Source organism: Cetorhinus maximus, chromosome 38, assembly GCF_964194155.1.
Source record: "Cetorhinus maximus chromosome 38, sCetMax3.hap1.1, whole genome shotgun sequence".
Taxonomy (NCBI): Eukaryota; Metazoa; Chordata; class Chondrichthyes; order Lamniformes; family Cetorhinidae; genus Cetorhinus; species Cetorhinus maximus.
In genome coordinates this window covers 1,054,766-1,078,153 of record NC_135916.1, presented here as the reverse complement: position 1 = coordinate 1,078,153, position 23,388 = coordinate 1,054,766, and the positions used below count along the sequence as shown (strand labels likewise).

The 23,388-nt window shown below is 42.4% G+C and overlaps 3 protein-coding genes and 1 long non-coding RNA gene across 4 annotated transcripts; 1 reads left to right on the top strand and 3 right to left on the bottom strand.

Moving 5' to 3' along the window:
* Window positions 1–7,913: 7,913 nt before the first annotated feature.
* On the bottom strand, window positions 7,914–8,324 carry LOC144672368 (histone H3). Its single transcript, XM_078534213.1, has one exon. It carries the CDS (start codon window positions 8,322–8,324, stop codon window positions 7,914–7,916), a length of 411 nt encoding a protein of 136 aa, XP_078390339.1.
* A 1,746-nt stretch (window positions 8,325–10,070) lies between these two features.
* LOC144672493 (histone H4) lies at window positions 10,071–10,382 on the bottom strand. Its single transcript, XM_078534337.1, has one exon. The coding sequence runs from the start codon at window positions 10,380–10,382 to the stop codon at window positions 10,071–10,073; it is 312 nt and encodes a 103-aa protein (XP_078390463.1).
* Window positions 10,383–11,245: 863 nt separating this feature from the next.
* LOC144672467 (histone H1-like) lies at window positions 11,246–11,902 on the bottom strand. Its single transcript, XM_078534310.1, has one exon. It carries the CDS (start codon window positions 11,900–11,902, stop codon window positions 11,246–11,248), a length of 657 nt encoding a protein of 218 aa, XP_078390436.1.
* A 5,892-nt stretch (window positions 11,903–17,794) lies between these two features.
* Window positions 17,795–19,306, top strand: LOC144672505 (uncharacterized). The gene is made up of 2 exons (XR_013574107.1): window positions 17,795–17,932; window positions 18,582–19,306. It is a non-coding gene; the product is annotated as an uncharacterized LOC144672505 (long non-coding RNA).
* The last annotated feature ends 4,082 nt before the right edge of the window (window positions 19,307–23,388 follow it).

Sequence of the window (23,388 nt, the reverse complement as noted above, 5' to 3'; positions counted from 1 at the left end):
AACACCATAAATTCAACACCAAAGATCCCATATAATATCTTTTTTTAAATTCATTCACGGGATGTTTGCTTTTCTGGCTGTGCCACCATTTAGTTGCCCTTGAGAAGGTGGTGGTGAGCTGCTTTCTTGAACTCCTGCTGTCCACGTGGTGTAGGTACACCCACACTGCTGTTAGGGAGGCAGTTCCAAAATTTTTCCCCAGCGACAGTGAAGGAACAGGATATATTTCCAAGTCAGGATCGTGCAGTGACTTGGAGTGGAAATTCTAGCTGGAGGTGTTCCCATCTACCTTCAGGGTCGACAGGGCTGAATTTAGTCATTTTTGTTTGCGGTGCCTCAGTCAGTGTCGGGTGGTCCATCTGATTCCATTCCATTTTTGTGACTTTTTAGCAGTTTATTACAAGTGAGTGGCCAAGTGGGTCTAACACAACACCACATGTAGACCAGACTAAGTAAGGACAACAGGTTTCCGGCATTGGTCAACCAGGTGGGTTCTTACAACAATCGACAATGGTCACCATTATTCTTTTAATTCCAGATTTTTATTGAATTCACAATCCGCCAAACCTCGGCAGGATTCGAACCCGGGTCCCCAGAGTATTACCCTAGGTCTTTGGATTAATAGTGACAACAATGACAACATCACAACACCATCGCCTCCCCCTGATAATGATAAAGTACATATTCATTAAGACAGACACACATACACATCACGTGCCAGGTCAATATACTCACTAATAGTTATATCAACAGATCTCTACAAACAAGATAGGTTAAACCTTAACTGACAAAGCAGATATTGACAAGTACGGCAAATAACATTACAGCACTGTCATAGGAGAGACTGACAGATACAGAAGAAACCTGAATTCCCATGACAGGGGCAGATGCTTACATTGTAAAACCACAGACACATACCAGCGATAGAGAGGTGTAGAATAAAATCAAGTTTCCCATAACAGAATTTTAAAAATAGGAAGAAAATGGATACCCAGAAAGCAGACGTTGATAGCTACGGTAAAATCACACATGAACATGCATCAAAATCTGTAGGTTTGGGTTGAGGGGTTGGGGGGAGGGAGCGAATGGTCCATGCTCACACACTAAATTGAAAGCTGCAATGTGAACATCACAATCAAGTAATACAGGCTGACATGTTCACAGCAAAACCGACCATGACCTACAAGGTGCATACAGACCTGGAGGAAAGACAATACTCACATACAAGAATATGATAAGCATAGGGCACATTCTCATTCTGGGGATTGAAAGCAAATAATTAAATTCTCATTCATTTAAAATAGCCTAAGTGTTTCAACATATTTTTTTTCCATGCTCATATTTCTGACCCTGAGCCAAACAACAGGAAAATGAATCAAACTGACATATCACAGAATTACAGATACAGAATAAAATCTGCACATCTATATACCAGTAACTGAGAGTTAAGTAGTAAAATTTGCTTTACATGTCAGCAACAGTGAATGCAAAATGCATCCTCACATGTCAGGCACTGGCAGGTGCAGAGTAATAGCCACAAGTGCATTACCGAGAGTTAAATACCCAGAGTAAAGCTGTACGGCTCACAAAAAAATATCTGCACTGAATAGTAATAGTATTGAAACACCTCAAAAGTGCAACATGATGTATGTTGATAACTCCAATATCATTGCGCTGTCTGACTGCCTGTAATGACCATATTGAATTGATTGTAATATTCATTGATTGTATAGAAGCAACTCTTGATCCATGTGTAAAAGTTGAATCTGATTGCACTTTTTGTGATGGCGATTTAGAAATGTTCTTTCAGATAATTTTTGAATTACGTATATATTTTTTTTAAAAACCCATAATTAATTCCAAACATCTATAAAAGAAAAAAGTCACACAGCAGCAAATAACTAGGTGCATTTTAAAATCCCCATTCATAGACAGGTAAAGAATAAGACTCGTAGTAACATGTTAAAAAGTGACAGATACAGGCTGAACTGACATTCGCATAGCATTCTATGTAAAGTGCAGAAAAAATAAATTTCTTCCTTTCTAGAAACATGCACATGTGCACACACGCACACCAAATTCTACGTTGAAACCCTGTCAGAATAGAAGTGAAACATATTTGTCAGACATTGGCAGGTGATCAGTGATGCCATATTCACTTGTTGGAAATTAACACGTACAGGGGGAGGAAGAAACACCAACAATGCAGGAAATACTCAGCAAGGAAGCCAACACCTGTGGAGACAGGATGAGAGTGAACATCACAGTTCAATGGCCTTTTCTGATATCAGAATTTTCAGGTGGAGGGTAATTCAGCTCTTGTCTCCACAGATGTTGTCTGGCCTGCTCAGTATTCCCAGCAATTGTGTTTCCTTTTTCTTGAGATTTCAAGAATCCACCTGTAGATATTTTGTTTTTGCTTTTGCTACAGATTATAAACATTCCTTCATGTCAAAATCTGACAATTGCAAAGCAAATCCCATATTCAGGCACCAAATTAAACAGATTCTGATCAAAAAGGATCGTTCACCTCATTAGAAAGAGACAATAACAGAATGGAATATATCACTCCTATAACAGAGATATCAATCCCAAACAGAAACAAATCAGGACTGATTAAAATCCACAATCGTAGATCAGATACTGAAATTCACAGTAAATGCAGAGTCTCATTAAAAATGCTAACTTTAACAAAAGTAAAAGCCATGCTCACATCAGAGGCTAGAAACGAGCAGACAATTTCAGTACCAGAATCTCATATCTAAAAGGGTCAGGTACAGGTAAAATGTGCACTTCCATACCAGAAGCCGAATATTACAACTTAAAGCCAAGGCTATCCTAAGAGAAAGGCTAAAACTGGATATGTACAAAATTAGCCTTTAACACCATGCCAGATACTTGTGAGTGCCAGTCAATGTGCACAAGTACATATTGAAAAATGACAGATAGAGAGAAAAGTCCATTCACACATAAGAGAGACAAAAGGAGCATAAACAGGCACACACACCCACACACAAGGACAGGCGCACACACACAGACAAGCGCATACACAGACAGGCACGCAAAGAGACAGACAGGCGCACACACACAGGGAGGCACACACACCCACACACAAGGACAGGCGCACACACACACACACACACACACACCCCCGCACACACACAGACAGGCGCACACACACAGACAGGCGCACACACACAGACAGGCGCACACACACAGACAGGCACACACACACAGACAGGCTCACACACAGTTCTACAATCACACAATGACATAACTTTACTGAGAGAATCTGAGTAAATCTTAGAATTTCTTTACAAGAGACGAATGATTAAAGAATATATGTGACACATACAGAAAAAAAATCTGAAACATTTATGGTATTTCCTCATTTTCATGTCAGAGACCGGGAATAAGACTCAAACACATGTTTACATTTTAAAAACTGAAAAAAAAAGTGTATATTCACATTAACTTAGCAGACACGTAACAAAACAGTCAAATGCCAAGTAAGCCCAACACACACATTCAAACTCACATGCCACAAACTGACAGATAGAGGGAGAAAAAAAAGTCACTTGCAAGTAATGAAGTGCTACAAAGTAATGCTCATACACCAGATATTCACAGGGACAGTGTAACACCAGCACTCACTTACCAGTAACTGACAGGTACCATGGCAAAGTCACATTTTAGCCTCTGAGAAATTAATAAATACAACTGGAGGAGAAAAACTAATCATACTCACATACCTGAAAATGCACACAATTATACAGAACTTACACTCATTATCTAAAAGAAAACTGGAAAATAGAGAATGAAACACATCTTATGCTAAAAAAAAAAGACATGGATGGATTTTTTAAAAAGTCATTCACTCACAACAAAATTAACGTGCAGTGTAATTGCAAATACAGCCTGAGAGTTACAGGCCAACATCACACTTCCATTCCAGAGAAAAAAATATATTTGATACAGGTTAAAATACCTAAATGTATCCCAATGACTTTACATGCAATTCATAGAATTAATTGCAGAAAAGAAGGGGATCCTAATTCAAATAAGATGACAAAATAATCTTATCACCCATGTGTTATGAAAGTGAAATTCAGCCTCATTTTTAAAAATGGAAACATTACTCAAATAATAGTACAGGCCTGCAAATTAATAAATTAATATGGAGTGGAAACAATAGTAAACATAAAATGGTTGAAAGGATCAATTTAAAAAGAAGTGAACAAATCTCAGCTCACAAACAATGCTATGCATTGACAGATGAGGCTAGTAACTAAGGTGGATACATAATAGTGATAACTATAAAAGTTATAACATAAGCAAGATGAAAAGTGAGCTTGTTCCAACACAAGGTAGGTGCAGCATCGCTCACAGAGAACAGAGATGCTGCCAGGTCATTATGTCCACTGTCACAAATAAATAATCATTCATTCCCACACTGTTTCAAAGGGAAGAGACAACTGTTCAATCCAAGAGACAAACAGATCCGGTGAGTCTTCATTAACTTGCTTTATATATCCATCTAGCATCTAATCCAGCAGAATATCAAAGGATTAACAGAATACACAACAAATATCATATTCACTCTTTCATTCTCATCAGATATTATTTAACTGCTCTTAGCCAGAACAGAAAATAAGATAGCTCACTGTAAGGTACTTAATAAAATGCAAATCAGTGCCTCAGAATTTAGACAGGGCTATATATTTCATAGCAGTCTAACAAAATATTCACCAGGATGTTGCCTGGGATGAAACATTGACGTTATGAAGAGAGGTTGGATAGGCTTGGGTTGTTTTCGTTGGAGCAGAGAAGACTGAGGGGCGACCTGATCGAGGTGTACAAGATTATGAGGGGCATGGACAGGGTGGATAGGGAGCAGCTGTTCCCCTTGGCTGAAGAGTCAGTCACGAGGGGGCGTAAGTTCAAGGTGAGGGGCAAGAGGTTTATGAAGGATGTGAGGAACAAATTTTTACCCAGAGGGTGGTGACGGTTTGGAATGCACTGCCTGGGAGGGTGGTGGAGGCGGGTTGCCTCACATCCTTTAAAATGTACTTGGATGAGCACTTGGCACATCATCACATTCAAGGCTATGGGCCAAGTGCTGGTAAATGGGATTAGGTAGGTAGGTCAGGTGTTTCTCACGTGTTGTTGCAGACTCGATGGGCTGAAGGACCTCTTCTGCACTGTGTGATTCTGTGATTCTATGAAAAGCTCTGCATGAATAAAGGTACAATGGTAATTCCTTGACTACAAACTGCATCAATTACATGTGAGGCTATATAGTTGATTGAAGGGGATGTAGCTATTCACAATTGTTTTCACAGAGCTACAAATTGAGTACCATTCTTGAACTCCGATGCAACTACAGAATATAACCTATGGCTATAACATTGGTAGAACCCATGTTATAGGTTAAACCAAAAATGGGCAGACATGTTCAATACAACATTCAAACACGACAGGGGAGACAGAATATTATCCCCAATTCACACTCATTGAGTGTCACAGAATGGTAGGCCCATCAATCTTATCCAAAAACATTTTCAGATTGCAAGACAATCCATTCCTTTCACAAGAGTGGAGTCTTAGCATTAAATCTGTGCATTTCAATCAGCTGTATATGTGAAGCTAAGAATGTACCCAGATGCCCCACAGAACAACATATTAAATTCCACACCAAAGATCTCATACAATATCTGAAATAAAGGTAAAATATAATTTTAATGAATACAGACCTTAATACACAACACGTGCCATATCAATATTCTCACTATGAATCATAATGTAAGTTCTCTGAACACTTCTTGTTAACCCTTAGCACTTACTCTTGGAAAGCACCAAGGCTGAAAGATAAATAATGAACCCCACATTCACTTAGCCTACCTGAAACTGAAGTATACCAAAATAATCTCATTCATATAGAATCATAGAGGCCATAACATTATAGAAATAACTCCACAAACACATACCTTACCGGACGCTGTCATGTACAATTTAATCCCAAAATCATGCATTGTACTAGGCACTGAAAGACATGCAGAGAGTGGCACATTCCCATGCAATAGCAGATGCAGGGATAATTTGAATGAATCACACTCACTGTCAGCTAAATGAGTGAATACACACTCCATCAATTTAAGTGACTAATAAATATAGAGCAAGAAACTAACAATATATTGGGAAGCAATGCTTTATTCAACCACATACAGAGTAGCAGGGAATTAAATGGAGAGCAGGAGCCACAGACATACACAAATCTTTTTAGAAAAGTCTTAAGGACGCAGAGCCAAAAACCCAGAATGACATAAAATTGCCCAGATTGACTGACACACAAAAAAATATTGCTCTCAAACAGCTTGGCTGGATCCGTATCAACTTCATTCTCACATTTAGTTCCAGATATTGACAGATTCAGATGGAATCCCTCTCACGGATAGTACCAGAAAATATTGCAGATAGAATGAATGCACTCTTCCATGCATAGCAGTACAGAGTCCTACACAGAGGGCAAAATGTATTCCTCCACATACAATACAACACACTGGTGGGTACAGGATTAATTCAACTCTATCACAGTATTCAACTAAGTGAAAACACATAATAAAACACACAATTCATCAATTCTTAACAGATATGGTGAAAAAAAAACGAATTCAATGCCCACAGTGTCCAAAATTTACATTTAGAGTATTAATTCTGCAGCCATTTCCAGAACCACAACAGGCACATAACAAAGGTTAGCAAGATTCATACACAGCACCAGAGGCTGATACATACAGAAGGAATATGACACTTATACACAGTCAACAACTGATAAGTCCTGATTAAAATCCATGTTCACATGCTACATTAAAAAGTTGAAAAGTGAGCATCATATTCAAAGAATGGACAATGATATACAAGGTGCAGAGAGTCCTAACAAAAGCCCATATTCACATGCCAGAATATGTTGAACATAGACTAAGAGGACTGGAAAAACGGTCCGAGATTAAACCCGAATGGATTCCGGATTTTAATAGCCAATTTGGGGCTTGTGATCAAATATGATATAGTGCAATAAGGGAGACCAATCTTTTAAACTATGGAAATGACTGTGTTATATGTTAACGCAATATTCTGTATCAAATTAATTATTCGTTTTACACACGTTTAGGCGGGCTTTTCAATGTTCAATAAAACAAAGGCTCGGTTCCTGCAAAATTGGCGCTTTAATTTCTGCTTCATGTCAGATACATGAAACTCCGCACTCAAAAGTCAGAAACTAACAGATACAGGTAAACTGCAGGATGTCCAAAAGATGGAGAGAGTTGGGTGAATCGCGCATTGTTATAATTTAAAAAGGGAATTAGCTATTACGATTTTTGTGCCGTATTTTTTTGGCGGTCTTGCAAATTTGAAATATATAATGGGTCGGTAACTGACGATTTGGCGCCATTACTTTCGGACGTCAACCACGTGACGTCTCCACGTTGGTGAATCATGCAGGGATCTGATTGGTAATAGGAAGAACATTAGCAGCTGTAATAAAATGGACCAATAAGCATTGACCGCACCGCCATTCCTCCCGAAGGTATAAAATGAGTGAATGCGTGGATCCTCCACATTGGTCACTCAAACAGAGATCTGACTGATAATGTGCAGAAGCCAATGGGATGTGTGTTTTCCTCAATTGTCACTACTTGGGAAAACGTTCCTGGAATAATAAAATAACCGTCTCTCCAAAGCCCAACAAAGGTAGCAAAGGAAAGGTATAGGGTGAAAAAAAATGGAAATTATATGCAGAAGAGGTGACATCTTTTAACAATAGATCGCAGCTCTTTCTCTGACCGACTTGGTGGCTCTTAAAAGAGCCTTTGTGGTTTTCGGTGTAAGTCTAGAGTCGGGTAGGGTTCAGTCTAGGCGCGCTCCCCGCGGATGCGGCGGGCCAGCTGGATGTCCTTGGGCATGATGGTGACTCGCTTGGCGTGGATGGCGCACAGGTTGGTGTCCTCAAAGAGCCCCACCAGGTAAGCCTCGCTGGCCTCCTGCAGGGCCATGACGGCCGAGCTCTGGAAGCGCAGGTCGGTCTTGAAGTCCTGAGCGATCTCTCGCACCAGGCGCTGGAAGGGCAGTTTGCGGATCAGCAGCTCGGTGGATTTCTGGTAGCGGCGGATCTCCCGCAGAGCCACAGTGCCGGGCCTGTAGCGATGGGGCTTCTTGACGCCGCCCGTGGCTGGAGCGCTCTTGCGGGCAGCTTTGGTAGCCAGCTGCTTGCGGGGAGCTTTCCCTCCGGTCGACTTGCGCGCTGTCTGCTTGGTCCTGGCCATGATAACAAACCCTGTGGAACACAGACTCTGAGAATGATCAAGCCGCTCTGTGTCTGTCTATTTAAGACCTTATGGGGAACGCCCACTTGCCCTGATTGGTCAACTCCACTTCCCCCTGGCAACGTTCGAATAGAGGGATGGTCGCCAAGAATCTGATTGGTGGGGCAACAATTGACAATCAATCAATTTCAAAAAGCCCGCCAATTTCATAGGAACAAGTAAAAAGGAAATTAATTAAACCGAGTTTGAAGGCAGATAAATTCAATCTCAAAATATAAAAAAAATCGTAAACCTCGATGTCTGTGCGCCCCATTTTTCACCCGGATACAACTTCCTGTCTTTGGAACTCGGATTAAATTCTCATTCATTCCCTGCTCGGTTGATAACGGGCTGGAAATGCCTCCTATTGATGGGCGAAAATTTTTCGGACACATGTAAACCTCAAGAACAATAACGGTTTAAATTAACCAGGCTCCGACTTCCTGCTTTGGAACGTGGATTAAATTCTCATTCTTTCCCTGATCGGTTTACAACAGGGCGGAATTAAACTCCTATTGATGGGGGAAATTTTGGCACTCACATCGAAACCTCATCAACCGACTCGGTATTTTAATGTCAACGCGCTATAGATGTTAAAGAGAAAATGGTGTGATTCCTGTTTCTGCTGGTGAAAGGGTGCGCGGTGGGGTCTTTATGGGGGAGGAGGGCTTGCCGACCGTTTATTTAAACCGTGTATCTGTCGAAATTTACATTGATTAACGATTATGTTCTAATTATCGTGTTAGGTAAAATGAACTGGCGGAAACTGCATCCCTCTCTCATTCCGGCTTCATTATGTGTTGCGTTTGAATAACATTTTGCCTTTGACTGTACATCACAACCATGTGCCCTTGCCCGGTGGACCTCAATTTAATGGATTTACCCAATACCCCACTTTCATTCAAACTCTCTTCCACAATTATTCCGAAATGCATGTTTAGTATAGTCCAAACCGAGCGCCAAAAGCAGAGTTTTCCCTTCTGATAGAGAAATAAAGTTGTACAACATAGAAACAGTCCATCGTGTCCTGGGCGGCCATCAAACAGCTATCTGTTCAAACCTTCTGTTCGGCCCGTGTTGCAGAATAGAGGTGATTTAGGGTAGTTTTATTTTTCAAGTCTGTAAATCGATATTGGTCTGATTCATGGCTGCTGTAAAATCTGATCTGAATATAATCGGCAGCAAGAGCCAGTCAATGTCTGCCTTATAACCCGTCTTGAGTTCGGATTCTTTATCTGATTGTTCAGCGACAGGCCAGGATAAAGCTCTGTTCAGACATGCTGAATCGATACAGGCTGATCCATATAAAGCTGGTACCGCCCAGGTCCTGTCATGCGTCAAAGACCCAGGAACAGAAACCGATGGGGAAAAATAAATGAATAATATTTGAGCGACGAAGGGGGAATAAAAGGTTTAAGAATAGTTTCTCCTGATGAAATTCGACGTTACATTGGGTACAGCCGTGGTCCTCGGGTAGAAAGAACGGTAATTCGTGAAAACTGATTTAAATTAAACCAAGGCATTTTGGGGACTCACGATGGTATTGTGAGAAGAGGATGCATTGGTGGCAAAGCAGTGCCTCTTAATAAAAACATACAAAGATTTATTTTCCCCTCTCCCCCTTCAGAAGTCACTGCTCTCAATGTGAGGTTGTGGGCGGCTCTTAGAAGAGCCTTTGGGTTTTGTTAGAGAGTCGGGTCGATTTGTTCAGCCGCCGAATCCATAGAGAGTGCGGCCCTGGCGTTTCAGAGCGTACACCACATCCATGGCGGTGACCGTCTTCCGCTTGGCGTGCTCGGTGTAGGTGACAGCATCCCTGATCACATTCTCCAGGAAAACCTTCAGCACCCCGCGGGTCTCCTCGTAGATCAGGCCCGAAATGCGCTTGACACCGCCACGGCGAGCCAGGCGGCGGATGGCTGGTTTGGTGATGCCCTGGATGTTATCGCGAAGCACTTTGCGGTGCCGCTTTGCTCCGCCTTTCCCCAGTCCTTTGCCTCCTTTCCCTCTGCCAGACATGATGCTTCTTCAGTCAAATCGCTGCTGAAAGAGTTGGGAGCTGCTTCACGTTCCGCTTTTATACAGCCCGCCCCGACCTAACTGAGGAACGGAGAGAGTGTGTGTGAGAGAGGCGGGGCGGGAGAGACTGAGTGACAGACAGAACAACGTCTTTGGTAAACCAGCTCCTCCTCCTGCCTGCCAGAAACAGAATTGTATTTTGTCCAATTCTAAAGGGAATTGAACAGACGCTTTGAACAGAACTTACACACTTGAATATCATGAAGCAGCTAATTACTAACTCGAATCTATTAAACATCGTCTTGTCCGGATCATTTCCGCCTCAATAATAAACTTTCCATACGAGTCAAATTCTGCTTCGATTTCAACCCCAGCTCCAATTCCATCCCCACCCACAACTCCCCTCCTATGATTGGGAATTTTGCCAACATCTCTCCCAACCGAATGAGAGAAAATAATGGGTTTTGGTGTCAGCTGTGAGGAGTTTCCTTTACACCTGGTTTCTCTATTGTAGACTCCCACCCTGAAAATGTGAATAAAGGAAGATAAACATTAAGTGCTCTCGGACACACCTTGGATACTAATCGGAAAGGATATCGATGTGTGTTATTGCAGGAATGAGAGTCGGAGTTGGGGGAGGGAGTGGAAGTGCGGCTGAAGTGCATTTCAGTGATTCAGCGGGAATACTGGATTTACAGGAAAATAAAACATTTCCACCTGAAATCAGCTCACGGCGCGGAGACAGGGATCAAATGATCAGGGGATCAGCTCTTTCATGTGAAATGTGGGTGGCTCTGAAAAGAGCCTTTGGGTTCAGAGGTTTACAATTTGCTCGGGATCTTTCCCTTCTTTCCTGTCTTTGCTTATCTCGTTTTGGGCTTGGCCCTCCCTATCGCCACTTTTTTGACGCCCGTCACCTTCTTGGCCGGAGACTTTTTCTTGGGGGCTGCTTTCTTCACCGGCTTTTTGGGAGTTGCCGCCTTCTTGGCTGTTTTCTTGGCCGCTGCTTTCTTCGCTGGGGATTTCTTGGCCGCTGCTTTCTTGACTGGAGATTTCTTGGCCGTTGCTTTCTTGACTGGAGTCTTCTTGGCCGTTGCTTTCTTTGCTGTCACCTTCTTGGCTGCCGCTTTCTTCACTGGAGATTTCTTGCCAGCTGCTGCCTTCGCCTTCTTTCCCACTTTCCCCGGGGTTGGGTTCTTAGGGACTTTGAAGGAGCCCGAGGCGCCCGTGCCCTTGACCTGAACCAGGAAGCCATTCTTCACATTCCTCTTGATGCTTTGCTTGATCTGGGAGCCGAGTTTCTCCACATCCACCCCATTGCCGCGCAGCGCCTTCTTGATCGCGGGCAGCGACATCCCCTTGCGATCGCTGCAATCCGCCACAACCTTGAGGATCTGCTCGCCCAGCTTGGGACCGGCTGCACTGCTCCGGGGAGCCGCCTTCTTCTTCTTCTTGGGAGTCTTGACCTGGGCGGCGGGAGCGGCTGGAGGAGCCGTTTCGGCGGCTGCAGTATCGGTCATGTTCCGGGACTCTGCACAAAAGTTTCTCTGTCAATGTGAACGGGCTGAGAAATGAAGCCGCTGGTGGCGGCACTGAGCAACTTAAAGGCAGCGAGCGGACGGGGCGGAGACAGGCTGCTGTCAGCTCCAGGCTGCTGCTGCCTCTCTGTGTTTTTCTCTCCTCACAAACTTCCCAATTCCATGGAAATTCCGGCTCTGCAGTGTCCCAGACTGAATCCTTCTTATCTCTGACACTGTAATGTTCGCTGTCGAAAATATTTCACTCGAATTGAAGACTCCAATTTCGATTTAAACCCGATTAACTGCGGCTCCTTCACCCGATCGATGACATGTCCTCTACATTTAGTCTGAAATCTAGAAAACAACAAAGAAATTGTCTTGAAATCTCACTTTGGCGTCAAGCTGGGGAGCAGGGGGTGTATTTCTTTGGAAATTATTTTTATTTTACCTAAGCGGGACTCGGAAATGTCCTGATCAGAACGGTCACACAAACACAGTTTCAATCCTCTGACTCGCCCGCCCACTTCAAACACTCTCTTACACAATGTTCACATTTAAAGGTTCATTGGCAACAAGATGAACAATTGTGAATGTCTCGGTAGAGATTTCCTTCTCTTTTCGATCCTTGCTCCGGTTTCTATTTATTTGCTGTCGATTGTGAATTCAGCTAACATTAAACACTCTGAGGCATTGGACCCGCAGAGAGTCTGATTCGCAGATTCCGCGGTAGTGCCAATCATATATGATTTCAAGTAATTGTCTGAATAGCTCACATCAAGATGTATATTTCTGGTGACAATACAAATTATCTGCTCCCAGTCGCTCTAGATTTCCCTTTTAACGTTGCTCCTCCTGAACTGAGACGTCACAATTTCACCAATTGCCTTTTATCCCAATCTCAACACCCAGAGAAGTCCAGTTATGTATGGAGGCACTTTCGCGCATAATAAGACCATAAGACATAGTAGCAGAAATTAGGCCATTCGGCCCATCGAGTCTGCCCCGCATTAAATCATGGCTGATAAGTTTCTCAACCCCATACTCCCACCTTCTCCCCGTAACCTTTGATTCCCTTACCAATGAAGAACCTATCTATCTCGGTCTTAAATGCACTCAGTGGCCTGGCCTCCACAGCCTTCTGTGGCATTGAATTCCATAGATTCACCACTCTCTGGCTAAAGAAGTTTTTCATCATTTCTGTTCTAAAAGGTCTGCCCTTTACTCTGAGGCTGTGCCCTTGGGTCCTAGTCTCTCCTACTAATGGAAACATCTTCCCCACGTCAATTCTATCCAGGCCTTTCAGTATTCTGTAAGTTTCAATCAGATCCCCCCTCATCCTTCTAAACTCCATCGAGTATTGACCCAGAGTCCTCAAACGTTCCTCATATGTTGAGCTTTTCATTCCTGGGATCATCCTCATGAACCTCCTCTGGACCCTCTCCAGGGCCAGCACATCCTTCCTGAGAAACGGGGCCCAAAATTGCTGTGTGGCACCTTGTCAAAGGCTTCTGGAAGTCCAAGTACATAACATCCATTGGCTCTCCTTTGTCTAACCTACTCGTTACCTCCTCAAAGTATTCTAACAGATTTGTCAGGCATGACCTCCCTTGGATGAAACCATGCTGACTTTGCCCGATTTTACCATGCACTTCCAAGTATTCTGAAATCTCATCCTTAATAATGGACTCTAAAATCTTACCAATGACCGAAGTCAGGCTATTAAACCTGTAATTTCCCGACTTTTGCCTCACTCCCTTCTTAAACAAGGGGGTTACATTAGCGATTTTCCAGTCCTCTGGGAACATCCCTGAGTCCAGTGATTACTGAAAGATCACCACTAACGCCTCCACTATCTCTTCAGCTATCTCCTTCAGAACTCTGGGGTGTAATCCATCTGGTCCAGGTCATTTATCCACCTTCAGACCTTTCAGTTTTCCTAGCCCCTTCTTATTGTTAATTGCCACCATACTCACCTCTGTCCCCCGACTCTCTTGAACTTTGGGCATGTCACTCGTGTCTTCCACTGTGAAGACTGTCGCAAAGTACCTATTCAGTTCCTCCGCCATTTCTTTGTTCCCCACTAATCCTTCTCCAGCGTCATTTTCCAGCGGCCCAATATCCACTTTTGCCTCTCTCTTGCCCTTTATATATGTAAAAAAAATTTTTGCAATCTTCTTTTATATTACTGTTTGTTTACCCTCATATTTAATCTTCTCCCTCCTTATTTCTTTTTTAGTTGTCCTCTGTTGGTCTTTGTAGGCTTCCCAATCCCCTGGTTTCCCACTGCTCTTCGTCGCATTGTATGCTTTCTCTTCAGCTTTTATGCTGTCCCGGACTTCCCTTGTCAGCCATGGTTTCCTCGTCCTCCCTTTAGTATGCTTCTTCTTCCTAGGGATGAATTTTTGCTTTTTCTCCCAAATTACTCCCAGAAACTCCTACCATTGATGTTCCACTGTCTTTCCTGCTAGGCTTATCTCCCAGTCAATTCTGGCCAGCTCCTCCCTCATGCCTCTGTAGTTGCCTTTATTCAACTGTAATACCGTTACATCTGATTCCAGCTTTTTCCTCTCAAACTGCAGGGTAAATTCTATCATAATATGGTCACTTCCTCCTAAGGGTTCCTTCACCTTTAGCTCCCTTATCAAATCTGCCTCATTACACATCACTAAATCTAGAATTGCCTGTTCCCTAGTGGGCTCCACCACAAGCTGCTCCAAAAAGCCATCGTGTAGACATTCCACAAATTCCTTTTCTTGGGATCCACTACCAAGCTGATTTTCCCATTCTACCTGCATATTGAAATCCTCCATGATCACTGTAAACTTGCCTTTCTTACACGCCTTTTCTATCTCCTGGTGTATCTTGTGGCCCACATCCTGACTACTGTTCGGAGGCCTGTACATAAATCCCATTATGTTTTTTTTTACCTTTGTGGTTCCTCAACTCTAACCACACAGATTCTACATCCTCTGACCCTACATCATTTCTTGCTATCGATTTAATTTCATTTCTTACTAACAAAGCAACCCCACCTCCTCTGCCAATCTGCCTATCTTTTCGATAGGTTGTATATCTTTGGATATTTAGCTCCCAGCCCTGATCCCCTTGCAGCCATGTCTCCGTAATGCCCACCAGATCATACCTGCCAATTTCAATCTGCGCCACAAGCTCATTTACCTTATTTCGTATACTGTGTGCATTCAGATACAACACCTTCAGTCCTGTATTTCCCGTCCCCTTTCTCATTGTCGTCCCTTTATCTGATGTGCTTGAAGTTAGATTCCTAGCCCTTTCCAAACACTCTGTCCTATTTTGTGTTCTGGAGACTTTAATAGCCTCTCCTGGGCTCTCCTTTCTTTTCAGTTTTTTCATAATTTTCCATGAAGTTGAATCCACCACCCCACATGCTAACCTGCTGCTCTGTTTCCCATTAGTCATATTTCTTGCAGTTTTACCCTTCCCTCCCCCCCCACTTTCTAGTTTAAAGTCCTGTTGAATACTCTACTTACGCTTTTCGCTAGAACATTGGTCCCAGATCGGTTCAGGTGGAGACCGTCCCAATGGTACAGATCCCTCCTGTTCCAATACTGATGCCAGTGCCCCACGAAATGGAACCCCTCTTTCCCGCACCACTCCTTTAGCCACGTGTTTACTTCCCTTATTCTTGTGTCCCTATGCCAAATTGCACGTTGCTCGGGTAGTAATCCAGAGATTATAACCCTTGAGGACCTGTTCTTTAATTTAGTTCCTAGTTCCTGATAATCCCCAAACAGGTCCTGTTTCCTAGTCTGAACTATGTTATTTGTCACGACGTGGACCACAACAACTGGATCCTCCCACTCCCTCTCCAATATCCTTTCAAGCCGGTCAGAGATGTCCTTCATCCTGGCACAGGGCAGGCAACATACAATGCGGGACCCTCGATCCTGCTTACAAAGGAATCTATCAATTCCCCTAATTATAGAATCCCCTACAACTACCACTTGTCTCTGTGCTCCCCCCTCTTGAAGGGCCTCCTGTGCCACGGTGCCGTGGTCAGCTGGCTCATCCTCCCTACAGCCCTGTTCCCCATCCACACAGGAAGCAAGTACGTCGTACCTGTTGGACAAGGTCAAGAGCTGAGGGTCCTCACTTACTGAACACAGGATCCCTCTACCTGCCTCAATTGCAGTCACACCCTGCTGACCCTGACCACTGACCGGATTTGAGGTACTTAATCTACCAGGTAAGACCGCCTCCTCATACAAAGCGTCCAGGTAACTGTCCCCCTCCCGAAGGAGCCGCAGTGTCCAGAACTCGGACTCCAGCTCATCAATTCTGAGCCGGAATTCCTCCAGCAACAACACTTGCTGCAGATGTGGTCACTGTGGCTCGCATTGGGATCTGCCAGCTCCCACATCATACAGCTACAGCACATCACCTGCCCAGCCATCTGTACTTAGACAATTAATTTATTAATTAGCTTTGCCGTGTTTTTTTTTTCAAATTTGGTGCAGATTTCCTACCAACCAATCAGGTCACAGCTTTCATGTGACGTCACTTTTTCAGTTTTGGCTTCAGTTACTCTGTGCCCCGAGGTCACCACTCTGCTGCTCCTCCCTCCGAGTCTGCTCCCTAGAGACAAGACTGCGAATCCTCAAGGTAAGCTAGGTTTACACTCACCGCTTCGGTTCTCCTCCCTCCGAGTCTGCTCCCAGGATTTACTCAGCAATCAGCTGCTTTTTCTTTAAATTCCACTTTCAGAAGAGTATCCCTCGCAGATTTGGTGCACTCCTGGAGACACTGCCTCTTCCCCTCTCTCTGTTTTTTAGGTTTGAGGATGAGGGAGGGATGGAAACACTACAGCAATGTAATGCTTGGGACTATTCCATTCTTTGACAGTGGGTCCTCCTCGATTCCCTCCTGAGTCGCGTTGGCTGCGATGACTTCTCCCATCGTCACGTTCCCGACAGTGACAGAGTTTTTCAGAGCAGAATTCGATGTTTGACTGGAGATAATCTAATGAAATGTCATACTTGAATTTCTGAGAGGAGAATGAACAGTGACAGTCCCTCACCTCACATGGGAGGAGTGTGAGTATCAGTTTATATAATCCTATCAGTAACATTAGTAACATGCACATCAACAGCAGTAGAGGGATGGGGGACAACTGAATAATATCGATCCCTTGATACAGTTCAGGGAATGTTCATGAGCAGCTTCCAGTTGTTGACTGGTGAGGAAATCATGATCAAGTTGGAATAATCTTCATTGGAGTTTAGAAGATTGAGAGGTTTTCTTTTTGAAACACTGAATATTCTGAAGCTGATCGATAAGGCTTATAGATCCCCCAGCGGTGCGAAATACCAGGCCTCATCTCTCATTAACATTGGAGGAGAGGCAGATACATTTCTGTCCCACAGTCCAGGAAACTGAGTGGTGTTGAGGCAATAATAATGAAATATAACATTCTATAAACTCTGGAACTCTCGGGAAATCTTCGACTAAAATTGTTGAATACGACAGTCAGTGACTGACATTTTCAATCTGATTATATTAACCTGAGACTTTTACGATCTGATATTAAGTTCTGAGCTATAACAGCAAACAGACCTATTCGACATGTGGATTAATTTGCGGAGACCGTCGAATGAACAGCAAAGACGCCCAGTTTGGATTTAATACAGGGATGGCCCTCCTGCTCGTAACGTCTCTGCCCGTTCCCCACATTCCAATTCCTATGCTCAAGGCTGAGGAAATTGACATGGGGAAGGACCAGATGACCTGGTTTTGTTCTTAGTTAGTTTCCAACAGCACATGCGCATTGCAGCCCTGCGTTTTGGAATTTCTCGGTGACTAGTCGGGCGCATGCGCGCTTCCCTTCCCACCAACCACTGCCCTTGACGTCCTTTCACTCAGCGAGCGGAAGACCTTTGTTTCAAACAGACGGAAATGGAAATACTGGGGCCCGGGTAAGCGAGTAAACAGCGTTCTGATTCCAGCAGGGCACCGGTTTGTCAGTGTGGACACAGAAATCATCATTGACTCGGGGTAAGTTCAGGGGGAACCGGGGGGCTGTTTGTAAGAGGCGGAGCGGAGCGGGAACGTGTTCCGGAACTTGGAGTGAGCTGGTGGTCGGGGAGAGGCCTTTCTGGGGCTGTGTGTGGCCCTGCTGAGGGAGACAGAACCTGAGCAAGCTGCAATTGAAAACTATTGGGATATCCCCCCTCAATCCTGTAATGCATATTCCAAGTTTAGCTGCTGATTCACACAACGTGTTGGCTTTTGGACAGTGAATCGTGGAAACAGACGGAGAGTAAGGAGTGGAGCAGTAATGTTAACGACACGTGTTGCAGGCACCAGCTGTTCAGCTGAGGCGTCTCAAAGAAACATTGTACCTTCCACAGTTAGATTGAGTTGGCGGTTCTTACAAAGGGAGCTGGAAATTGAAATCTGTCCTGTACCAATATCTCTGGGCCCGCGTAGTGACACACTTGGAGCAGTGCAGATGCGGGTTGATTCTGAATCTCACTCAATAGTTAGAAGTGGAATCAGACACTGTAGTTTTTTCGTTGTCCGCCATGATATGTACAGTATTTTTGAAATTGATTATCAGTTGAAATATTACATTGATCTATTGCCTTTTACTGACCTCAGCTGATTTTGCCTTACTGGAGATATCTTTCTTCCTCTCTGGCAGGTTAATGAAGGGGTCAGTTTCAATCTCAAGTTCCACCAGCCAACACAGAGGTGCAGCTATCTCCTTCTAACTGGCAGCAGGTACGATCCTACTCCAAGAGTGCACAGATACAGACAGAACATCACTGTGACCATCACCCAGAGCAGAAATAGTCAGACTCGAATTGAACTCAAACCCTGATACACATGATCAATCCAGTAGGCTAACACACAGGGGAGACTGAATTATATTCCCCACAAAACACTGCTACTCGGTACTGCTGAATGGTAGACCCACTGTAAGAGGTAAGCAGCGATTTCTATGTTTTTAGTGAAACCAAAGGTCAGCAAAATTCTCCAGTGAAAACTTGTACACCATAAGGGCTGGTATCAGCAGCTCTCTCTAGGGAGACCTTTGGGATCATAAGGGATTAACTGGTTAGGAGATAGAAGAGGGATGAAGATAAACACATCAGTGTAATGACAAAGAGTATCAGGGATAGAGCCAGGCTAGAACGAGATGAAGAGGCCCTGCTTGGGAAAGTAAATGTATGTTCCGCGGACTGGCGGCATCTGATTGTCATGTGATTATGTACTGCCAAGATTGGAATTAGAATAGTGTAATGTGTACGTGAACGGTTTAGTGTTTAAAAAAGATTGTTATCCTGTAATCAGTAGAGTTCTGTTTTAGGCATTCAAAGGGAGCAGACCCTCCCTGTTGTTCCCTTTAATAAACAATCCTAAACTTGTATCTTTGTCACTGTATTCGATTCTTAGAAGAAAGCACAACAGCACCAATTTCAGTCCAAAATCGCAAACATTATCAGATTGAAGGGCAGTCCATTCATGTCACAAGAGTAGATCATTAGCTACAACTTAAATATCAGACAATTAATGTTTGCAGAATTATTCATGAATACATGCAAAGTTCTCGCAAAGCAACAAGTTAAATTCCATTCCAAAAATCTTATTCAATATCAGAAATCAAGATAGAGTATATTTTTGTTAATGGAGGCGTGCATAGACATGCCAGAGGAATATTGTCACAAACACTCACTTCGACAGATCACTACAAACAAAAAATGGTTAAAACTTAACTCACAAAGCAGGGAATAACATAACACCACTCTCAGAGGAGAGTCTGACCGACACGGAACTATCCTGCATTCCCATAACAGAGACAGACAATTACATTGTAAAACCACAGACACATTCCAGGGACATAGAGATGCAGAATAAAACCAAATTTTCTATAAGCCTTTTCAAAATAGGAGAAGCATGGCTACACACATCGCTGATCTTGATGGCTACTGTAAAAACACACATGAACATGCATTAAAAACTTTAAGTTGCTGATCAAAACAAATCAGTCCATTCCATAAACCGAGAGGGACATGGAAAATAGGTTCATGCTTTCATACTAAATGGAAAACTGAAAGGTGGCCATCATTCATAAATATTGTCGGCTAACAGGCTCACCGTAAAATCGACAATGATTCAGACACACACATAAATGAGAGTCAGAGAGGAAAATGCACTTGGAGATTCTGTCAGAATAAAAGTGAAATGTAAGTATCAGACTCTGTCAGGTGCAGAGTGATATTTACCAGCTGGGAATTAACACAGACAGGGGGAGGAAAAAACACCGACAATGCTGGAAATATTCAGCAGGGACGGCAACAACTGTTTAGAAAGATTGAGGGTGAACATTACAGGCAAATGACCTTCCATCACATCAGGAATTTCAGATAACGGGCAGTTCAGCTTTTTCTCCACAGATGTTGACAATCCTGCTCAGTATTCTCAGCAATTTTCTTCCCTTTTTTTGAGGTTTCCAACATCCAGCCGAGAATATTTTGGCTTTGCTTAGTTGCAGTTGATAAACATTCCTTCATGCTAAAATCTGACATGTACAAAGGAAATCCCATATTCAGATACAAAATATCAACAGAATCTCACAAAAACTATTGTTCAGTTCATCAAAAATTGACACAAGCAGAATGGAATATATCACTTGTAAAACAGAGATTTGAGCACCGAAAATAAAACAAGAAACTGAATCAAATTGGTACAGACTAAAATCGGCATTCATACAACAGATTCACTGTAAATGCAGAGTCTCAGAAACTACATGTTCACTTTAACAAAGTAAAAGACATGCTCACAACACAAACTGGAAATGAGCGGGTAGATTGAATACCGCAGTCTCATATCTGAAAAGGTCAACTACTGATAAAATGCAAACTTACATACACCAAACCTAACAGTTACTGCTTACAGCCAAGACTATCAAAATTGAAAAGGGAAGAATTGGACATGTACAGAATGAATCCATGCCATCATGCCAGATAATTATGAGTACCAATCAACATGCACATTTCTATATTGAACAATGACAAATAAAAAGATAAGTCCATAAACACATTAGAGAGACAGAAGGAACGAAAACACAAAAAAAACACCATGAACACACACACACACACACACACACATCTTCAGACATGCTCTCTCTCTCTGTCTCTCACACAGACCCAAACACAGATAAAAGCAGGCATGCACAGCCACATCATCAATCGCACAATGACAATACTATAATACTGACAGATTTTGAATAAGTCTTACATTTGCTGATAAGACACTAATAGATAAAGAATGTAGGCTATACTCATAGAAAATGTACTGAGAATAATCATAGTTACATTGTCAAAGTCAGTGAAGTAATCTCAAACATACATTCAGACATTCAAAAGTGAGAACTGCAGTGTAAAATTCACATTTGCATTCCAGACACATACCTAAAACTGGCAATTGCAATTATGACTCACGCTCACAATGCAGTTATTGACAGATACAGAATAGCACTCACATTCACATGCCACAAACTAATGGAGAGACTGAGGGAAAAAAGCTCAATAGCAAGTAAGGAAGTGCTAGAAAGTAAAACAACAAGACATTCACATGGACATTCTAACACCAGCAATCACTTACCAGAACCTGAAAGTTACTGAGTCACAGTCACATTAAGAATCCCAGAAACTGATAAATACAGCAGCAGATTAAGAAACGGAAATCATACTCACATATGTGAAAGCACACCCGACAGTTTAAAACTCACACTCATAAAAAAAACCGGCAGATGGAGACAGAAACACAGCCTTAGATGACAACAAACCTGGCATTTAACTATTTATGAGAAAAATCAGACAAAACAAAATTCGACATGTGCATTGTTATGAGACTTAAAGATTGACAGTTACAAAGCTTTCACCTTTTCATCTCAGAAAACAATAGATACAGAATAAAATACTTAAATGCATCCCAGTGATTGTCAATGCAATCAGAGGAGTGGTCCAGCAAAGAAGGATATCACTGTTCAAATAAAAATGGCAAAATACTATTTTCATCCATGTGTTCCAAAAGTGAAACTCACCTTCATATTTCTACATGGAAAAATTACTGAAATAATAGTACAGGCCTCCAAATTAATAAATCAATCTGCAGTCGAAATATCAGGAATGAATAATGGTTGAAAGGTACAACATGAAAAGAGACAAACAAATCTTAGCTCACAAGCTGTGCTATGGGTATTCCTGCTGCATGATGATGTTAGTGACAAAGGTAGATAATAGTGACAACTTCAAAAGTCACAAAATGAACAAGGTTAAAAAGTGAGCTAGCTGCAACACTAGCTAGGTACAGGACCATTCACTGAGAGCAGAGAAACTTCCAGGTCATTATGTCCACAGTCACAACCAATTAATTGTTCATTCCCACACTGTTTCAAAGGGAAGTGACAACTTTTCAATGCAAGATACAAACTGAGCAGGAGAGTCTGATTTTATTGTTGTTGTTTGTTTTTATTTCCAGTAACCTAGATGAGAGGAGCATACATCAATCAAAATGTTCACAGAAAACACACCAAATATCAGATTTAATTATATTGTGTTGCGTTGGTCAGAAATTAATTAATTATTCTGAGCCTCATTAGACAAGAAATAACTGATTGGAAGGGACAGAATAAATTGCAGCACCGTCCCTTAGAATTTAGACATATCTATATATTTCACACCAAAAATGGCAGCATCAGTAAAGATTCAACAGCAATCCCTTTATACAAAATGAACAAATTACATATGAGGCTGTGTATCTGATTAAATATTCACAATTGTTTTCACAGAGCTAAAAATCAAATGTGATTCCACAAATCCCAGGCAACTATTGAATATAACCTGTGACTACAAAACACATGAAGCCAATGTTATAGGTTAAACCAAAGGTTAACAAATACTGCTATGTTGAGGGATTCATAAAAATATATTCCAACACGTTTCATTAAAAGTCCAGATATAGTCTTATCTCACACTTACCTGCAACAGTGGAGAAAAACAGATACAGATTGAATAATATACCTACTTAAAAACAAAAAGCTAAAAGCTACTGCGGATGCTGGAAATCCAAAACAAAAACAGAATTACCTGGAAAAACTCAGCAGGTCTGGCAGCATCGGTGGAGAAGAAATCAGTTAACGTTTCGAGTCATAACGACCCTTCGGCAGAACTGAAGCATAGTTAGGAGAAAGGTGAAATATAAGCTGGTTTAAGGTGGGGGGGCGGGGGGAGAGAGAAGTTGTATATACTTAGATGGGCAGAATTCTCAGGTGCAAAATTACTCACACATTCAAACACAGATCAAATACAGCTATAAGAACAAAAATAAATTCAAAGCATACCAGAGAACGGCAACTACATAATTATCCCCACATACACTGTGCCTGGGGAGCAAAAATCCATGATGCAGATGTTAATCACCCAAATTTCCAAGTGTGAAAG

What these genes read in the sequence shown, in the direction of transcription:
- LOC144672368 (XM_078534213.1), bottom strand. Translation starts at nt 8,324, where the DNA reads ATGGCCAGGACCAAGCAGACAGCGCGCAAGTCGACCGGAGGGAAAGCT.
- LOC144672493 (XM_078534337.1), bottom strand. Translation starts at nt 10,382, where the DNA reads ATGTCTGGCAGAGGGAAAGGAGGCAAAGGACTGGGGAAAGGCGGAGCA.
- LOC144672467 (XM_078534310.1), bottom strand. Translation starts at nt 11,902, where the DNA reads ATGACCGATACTGCAGCCGCCGAAACGGCTCCTCCAGCCGCTCCCGCC.